At 39.4% G+C, this 7,621-nt stretch overlaps 1 protein-coding gene across 1 annotated transcript; it reads left to right on the top strand.

Moving 5' to 3' along the window:
- Nucleotides 1-3,611: 3,611 nt before the first annotated feature.
- On the top strand, nt 3,612-6,743 carry LOC147608933 (bifunctional protein FolD 2-like). The gene is made up of 5 exons (XM_086788365.1): nt 3,612-4,323; nt 5,064-5,386; nt 5,466-5,702; nt 5,841-6,008; nt 6,118-6,743. Exons 1-5 carry the CDS (start codon nt 3,978-3,980, stop codon nt 6,289-6,291), a joined length of 1,248 nt encoding a protein of 415 aa, XP_086644491.1. The 5' UTR covers nt 3,612-3,977; the 3' UTR covers nt 6,292-6,743.
- The last annotated feature ends 878 nt before the right edge of the window (nt 6,744-7,621 follow it).

Raw genomic sequence — 7,621 nt, 5'->3', positions numbered from 1 at the left:
GGAGGACTGGGCCTTCTATATGCATCAAGAGATGGAAAACTACTTGAAAGCACATCAATCGAAGATCAGCAATCCTTACCTCCTCACTCAGGTACTTAACCATGGAGCAAAGAGCCTGAACCAGAGGAGAACATGCAGCTAGCGCTTCTCCCCGACCAACCTAAAGAAGCTACTGGCAGGTTAGAAGAGGGGCAGGCAGTATTAATGGAAACATAGGATCTCATCAAGAAAATTAAAAAAAATTACAAAAAGAAAACAGAAAAAAAGATGAGAGGAATACTTGTGGATGTAACAACAGAAATATGCACATACCAAGAGGCCCTTCAAGAAACGATACTTGGCCATACTGTGCAAGAACCACAGCAATAGCTCACCCCTCCACAGCAAGCCCCGCATAACTTATCTTTAAAGACCTATCTCCTCTCAAAGATTCACGAGACGACTAGCAGATACACCAACAGAGGCAACTGAGGAACCAGCACAGAGGACCAAAGCTATCTAATGTGAAAACTAGTCATTTGTATAAGTAATTTTTAACAATAAGTAATACACAATCATTCCCTTTTAATAGAATACTTGTGAGCTCTCCTCTTCCATGTTCTTGCTTGCTTGTATGCTATTGGATTCATGCATGCTAGATGGATGCTTAATTGAATATCTTTGTTTGTAAGGTTTTTGTTTGCATTGGCTTCCTCTTCATCCCCTGCCTTTTGTGAAAGAGAACCATCGCAAAGGACCATCTCTATTTTCCTCTATCTAGGCATAGAGAGATCTCTCTTCACCCCATCGAGGCAAGAAGCATTCATGTGAGACAATGGAGTGAGAACACAACGGACGAGCTAGCACAACCACCATAACACCATAATGAAGTTGCAATTAAGGCTCTAAGGCAAGACCTAACAACACATGCATTGGCAAGGCTAAGGTAAGCTCCTGACTTGAACACATAATGACAAAATTACCCATTTAATCTTAATGACAAAACCTTAAACATGATTCCCAATTTACTTGCCTAGGTTACCCAATAAAGGATTCCCAAATTAGTTACCTAGGTTACTCAATAAAAGATTCCCTAAAAAATGAGCCAAAAATTAAGGGAGATGGCAACAAGGAGGGTTTTGGGGGGAGGGTAATAAGAAATCAACCAAAATTTACACATGACAATTAACAATCTCCTACTAGTAGTTAACCTATAATGATGGGTTTTATTTTGTAAAATTTACATTACAGAATACTCCTCTTTTATAAAATCTACATTACAGAATCCTCTTATTTTTTTGTATGTGTATTAGCTCAAAAAAGCTTGTTTAATTATGCTTTTTAGTAAATAGGCATGACTCTTGAAGATAAATTTTAGATCTCATTAGCCTTAGCAACATAGTTTGTTTAGTTATGTTTTCTAGTAAATAGACATCATTTTTATGTTTGTATTCGTTCAAAAAAGTTTGATTAGTTATGTTTTCTAGTAAATAGACATAAAGATAAAATTTAGATCTCATTAGCCTTAGTAATACACCTCTGAAAACTAAATCATTGGGAAAAACTACATATTGAATTTCCTAATATTTTCACATAAATCATGAGGGAAAACTAAATCATGTGAGAAAGCGACATATTGATTGTCCTAATATTTTCACATAAATTCCAAGCATATTTAGTAACCCTAAAGTTTAGACCCAACATTATAGGGTGGTTGACATTTTAAGCTTATAGGTAAACTAGTCGAATTGTAATGTTTACATCCATGGCCACCTCATACAAGCTTAATAACCTACATCTGCCCTTCCATGTAGCTAAAGTATTGTCCCTTTTCCCTACTAACATATCGTGATGCTCTCTAGCACTTTACATCTACCCTTCCATGTAGCTAAAGTATTGTCCCTTTTCCCTACTTACATATCGTGACGCTCTCTAGCACTTTTCATCACCACCCTCTTGCATCGATACCTTTCTACATACAATAGGGAAACACATACTATTTAAAGCCCTTAGGGCAATTTCACAAAGGTACCTTCAACTTCTTGAGAAATCTATGGTTTATGTAAGCATGTATGTAAGGGTGTTTGCATAGACTTGACCTCAGCAAAATACATGTATGAGAATGTGTGTATAAGATGGGTAATCAAAGCATACACGATTTATGCTAAAAACCCATTTGAGGTGCTCCTAATGAAGGAATGTGCATGAGAAGTGTTTATGCTCTTGGGTGAAGAGCTTAGTGCTTTTATGTTGTTATTGATCACAACGACGTCCTCCCATGTCAACCACACTTTGTACCATTCTTGAGCTTAATTTTGTAGCAATTAGGCACCCAAAAGATGTAATCAAAACTTAAGGTGGACTATTCATTTCAAGCACATAATTTGTCTATGTGATATACACTTGGTTTGTCTCTTTAAATGGAATGGGCATAATAAAGGCCATAAGAAGAAATGGATTGCTTGAAATAAAATAAAGTAAAAGTAGGAGTTTCTATTTCAATTGGGTGGAGAGTATGATTATATTTTGAGAAGATTAGATGAAAGGACAAAAATCTTTTTTCCTGATGATTCTATTTATATAAAAATATAACTACTTCTTTAAAAAAGGCTTTGTTGACACATGTATTTATGGATGTATATAGTTCTTTAAAAAAGAGATAAGAGGCTTTGTTGACACATGTATTTATGGATGTATATAATACTCCATTACATACCTTTCCATGCCTTGTAACTTATCTTTCTTTTATACAAGGATTCAGAAATACATGTGGAGTTGGATTGCCAACAAATGAGTCATTATCTATATATCATTCGAATTGGCATCATTGTTTGGTAGTGCTTTTTTGAAGCCTTGGCTATAATATTATAGTCTAACTTCATACTTACCAAAACCCATATTCACTTGCAAACCATAATGGGAGGGTTACAAGTAATATAGCACAAATTAAACACCATGCACACTTATCTCATTCCAAATTAAATATGGTTGGCATTTATGTGAAAATATTTGGACAATTAATATGTACTTTGCCCTCGTGATTTAGTTTCTAGATGTGTAATTTTATTATGTTGCATCTAAATTTTATCTTCTCACACGAATCAAGTCTATTCACTAGAAAACATAACTAATCAAACATTTGTGTATGAATACAAACACAAAAAATACGGGTATTCTAATCAAACTTTTTGAGCAATAACTAAAGTGACTACTTATGGTCTTTAGTAACATGAGCAACACAAGTCACTTCTTTCATGTAAAAGAACATATGAAATTTGAAAACTGCAACAATCCACTCTTTAGTAATAAGGATATCACTTAATGCCTATGAATAAAATCACATTTATGCTATACTTATGATACTACACTAATATTGGGATACAACAATGCACATATATGGATAACACATTCAAATTTGCTTTCGATACAATGTTTTGGATATGAATTTGCATTAGATATGATGTTCTGATTCAAAAACACCACAGGTGGACACACACATGCACAATCTCTCTCTCTCTCTCTCTCTCTTCTCCATCTCTCTCCCCCCCCCCCCACACACACACACACTCTCTCTCTCTCTCTCTCTCTCTTCCTCTCTCCCCTTCTTCTCTCCTTTCTCCAGCTCTCTCTCTATCACTCAAGTGTGGTAGATTGGTTAGCTCATGGAGTTGGTATTAAATATGTCCCATGTTCAAATCTCACTCCTGTCGGGTAGATCATATTTGGTCTTTTGGGATTGTTCCTACTAGCTTAAAAAAGCTTCGCTCTCCCACCCCCTAATATGTGGTGTTCTTATTTACGTCAGTAATCCATTTTAAGACCCATATAACCTGAGAGAGAGTTCAAACCTATTTAGGGTTGTTTCATCTCGAAGAAAATTCAAAAAGTGGCAAGCTGAAACATCTGTCTTTTACCATGGCTACTTGTAGGGGCCCTGAGCGGGGGGAGGAGCGCGTCTGTGTTGTGGTGGCGGGCAACGCCACGGCTCTGCTCTTCTGATGAGCTTGATCTTGCTGTGCAGCGCAAAAGCAAGAAGAGCAGCAGCAGCAGCGATGAGTGAAGCACTCGCCTGTAGGACAGGCTCGCTTTGCCAAGGGCCATTCTATCATCATCAACAGCGTCGTCATCCTCATCCTCATCATCAACAGCACCATCGCCTCTGCGCTAAGGCAGCACTGCCTTCGCACCCCCTGCGGTCTTTCACCTCTCCTAGCTCAGGACAATCGAGCTCGGTCGGCTTGCGGTTCAGCGTTCCCCGCCCGCCCCTCTTGGGCTGGAACCTGCCGGATGTCTGGAGTAGCCGCAGGGACCTTCAACCCTGCCAGGCCATTCTGGAAGAAGACTGTGAGTTTTTTAAAACTAATCGTTGGTGCAATTCATTGGGTGGTTTCCTTAGTCAAACCCTAATCTGGTCTGGAGGTTTATTGTCCCTTACCCTAACCCTTCTTGTCACAATCCAAACCAACCCTAACCCTTATTATCACAGTCAATGATGAGTTGTAGCCATTTAAGAACCCCTGGGCTGAAAAGCACGGCTACCTACCTGGCTCTTTCGGCGCAACAACCAAACCCTAAATAATGGGTTTTTGCTAACCCTGGTTCTGCTAACCCAATTTTGCCACGGGTATTAGTGGGTTTTCTTAAGCCTTCATCAATGGGTATTGGTGGCTTTTTCTGTTACAGACAAACCCTACACTAAGCTTAGTAGTTGAAGGGTTCTTTTTTGGCTGCTCATTTCAAATCAAAGCCTGAATTTTTCCAATGTCTGAAGTTCCCCTTTTATGTATGCATTTAACCAGAACCACACACATACCGAAGGTGTGTCCTGTGCAAAGGGGTTTCACCATAGATGACATTGAAACTAAGCTTGATTTTCCTTTTCTACACCCACTATTGGGCACTGATGACGTTAGCGGGGATGTCGTAGTATCTAGTCCATACTATGCATGATGGAGTTGATGGTTTATTGTCTTGTGGATGACGACCATGAGGTTATAAATTGCACTCTCTTATAAGGTGAATTTGGGCATGCTCTTGGATTCATCTAGGTATATGCTGTTGAGTCAAGTTTCTTTTATTTGCAGTAACCAAGATTGAACCTGAGGCTGCCATTATTGACGGGAAGGCCATTGCACAGAAGATCAGACAAGAGGTTGCGGAGGAGGTCTCCAGAGTGAGAACTGAAGTGGGGAAGGTCCCTGGCTTGGCTGTTGTTCTTGTCGGCACCCGTAAAGACTCTGAAACATATGTCCGTAGTAAGAAGAAAGCTTGCGAGGAAGTGGGCATCACTTCTTTTGGCATACATCTACCAGAGGACTCTACTGAAGAAGAGGTTCTCAAGCATGTGCAAGAGTTCAATGATGACCCTTCGGTTCATGGGATCCTTGTTCAGCTCCCTCTTCCCAAGGTATTCTTTTTCTAGACATTCAAAGTGTTCCGGAGATTCTTAGGAATATTTTTGCTCATGAGAGGTTCTTGGACTGCAGCATATAAACGAAGAGAGGGTCTTGGCTGCTATTAGTGTTGAAAAAGATGTTGATGGATTTCATCCTTTGAATATTGGGAAGTTGGCCATGCAAGGGAGAAAGCCCCTTTTTGTGCCCTGCACTCCAAAAGGGTGCATCGAGCTTTTGTTAAGGTCTGATGTGGACATCAAAGGCAAGCATGCAGTCGTCATTGGTCGCAGTAATGTTGTAGGAGCACCGGCTGCAATGCTACTTCAGGTTAGTGGCTCATTATGACCCCCCCCCCATTGTCATTTGATGTTGTGGTCTGGGCCATGTCGTCTTATTTTCCCCTCTTTGCAAGGGGTTGCTTTCCAATGTTTCAACATCGTCTTTAACTCACATGCTGTTTTGTAGAGACATCAAGCAACTGTGACGGTCATACATTCGTACACCCCGAACCCAGCAGAAGTCACACGTAGAGCAGATATTGTGGTTGCCGCTGTTGGTGTCGCTCACTTGGTCCGTGGAGATTGGATCAAGCCAGGTGCAGTTGTTATTGACGTTGGGATAAATGCCATTGAGGTGGGTTTGCTGTATTGTGTTTCGTAGCATCTTTACATAAGGGTAAAGTGATTTGTTTCGTAAGGATGTTGATGTAAATAGGCTTGTTTCATTCTTTGCTTTTACACAGGATCCTTCTTCCAAGAAGGGGTATAGAATTGTTGGAGATGTGTGTTTTAAGGAGGCATCCAAGAAAGCCTCTGCCATCACACCAGTTCCAGGGGGTGTGGGACCTATGACAATTGCCATGCTTTTGTCCAACACGTTGGACTCAGCAAAGAGGGCATACGGCCTTCTTGATTGACAAAAGTGTGGTGCATCCTTTACAGAGGTTATGGATTCATTATGACAGCAGTTTTATCATAATGCTGTAATTTGGAATAAATGCAATTCCAAAAAAATTGCAGGTGCCTAGCAACTTCCCCTGGTAACTATTATCACAACTCTCTTAAGCATTCCCTGTCGAACATAAAAAGAGTGTGGAGTTTGGTCATGTAGCTTTTGTATACCAGATGTGATAAGGAAGAAGCTAAGTACAAGAGAAGCAAGTTTAGCTTCTCTAATTTAGTTGGAAGCTGATTTTATGGAGCAGTTTTGGTAGGATTTATAGTAACCTTTAGCTAAAGAGATCTACATTTTACCCTTCTACGGCTGTAATCTAATATTTAAGTTGAGACTATATTTAAATAAAAACATGTACTTGTTTCTTTTACACGATATCTTGGAGTAAAATTATTGAGTGCCCCACTTGCATTACCTTTTCTTCAAGAGTGCATCTCTCTGTGATGTGATATATGACGTGCAGTTATTTGATGCCTCGGTATGTTGAAATGAGTACCTCGTATCTTTATGCATGAACGTGCACTTACTCTTGGGAGCTGATGACGTGAGTAGGGTTGTTATAGTACAGTCTATGCTATGCAGGATGAAGTTTATGATTTGAAGCTTTGTGACTATACTCTCATTGTGCCAAGATCACACTTTGTTTCTTGTTAAGTTTTGGGAAAAGACCTCAACTTCCATTGGTATATATGATATCTTGTTTTAGTTGGGTTATGAGACTTTTCTGGTTCAATATGCCAACAGTTGAATTTGTTGAACTTGGCTTTGATACTTGTCTGGGTAGTAATTGAACCATATGATGATTTGAAGAAATGCCTAGAGTCTGAGAGTTGATTCACTTTTGTATCATGATTGCACAATGTACTCATTCTTGCCCTTTACTCAGAACTATGTGATACTGAGGCTTCTTTTTCAGACTGTATGGTAACAACTTTTCATGCTTTGTGTTTTGAGCACCTTGGATACATGCATAGAAAGGACAAGTTTTAGGTTCTGGGTTTTAATTGAAGTTTACCCACCGTTGTGTTGTTCCTCTGATGCTGTTTTATTTTCCTTGTTTGCCCTAACATGCAGCCTATTAAATCTTTCTTTTTCTCTTTGATTTATGATTCATCGTTCATGCAAGACGTGACGCATATGTGCGTTTACTGATTTACTGATTCATTGTACATGCAGGCCCATATGCAGGGTGGTTTTTATTTGGTAGATGGGTCTTTTATTGTTTCCCTGTGTCATGATCTTAGTTTACACATGGATTGCGTGTATCACATATTCGGTCTTGTAGACTCCGT

The sequence above is a fragment of the Cibotium barometz genome, chromosome 52 (assembly GCF_041138505.1).
Source record: "Cibotium barometz isolate CiBa-2024 chromosome 52, ASM4113850v1, whole genome shotgun sequence".
Taxonomy (NCBI): domain Eukaryota; kingdom Viridiplantae; phylum Streptophyta; class Polypodiopsida; order Cyatheales; family Cibotiaceae; genus Cibotium; species Cibotium barometz.
This window is presented reverse-complemented; position numbering and strand designations above follow the sequence as displayed.

Coding starts and splice junctions, on each gene's coding strand:
- LOC147608933 (XM_086788365.1), top strand. CDS start 3,978: ATGAGCTTGATCTTGCTGTGCAGCGCAAAAGCAAGAAGAGCAGCAGCA. Junction 4,324..5,063: donor GGCCATTCTGGAAGAAGACT/GTGAGTTTTTTA, acceptor TTTTATTTGCAG/TAACCAAGATTGAACCTGAG. Junction 6,009..6,117: donor TTGGGATAAATGCCATTGAG/GTGGGTTTGCTG, acceptor GCTTTTACACAG/GATCCTTCTTCCAAGAAGGG.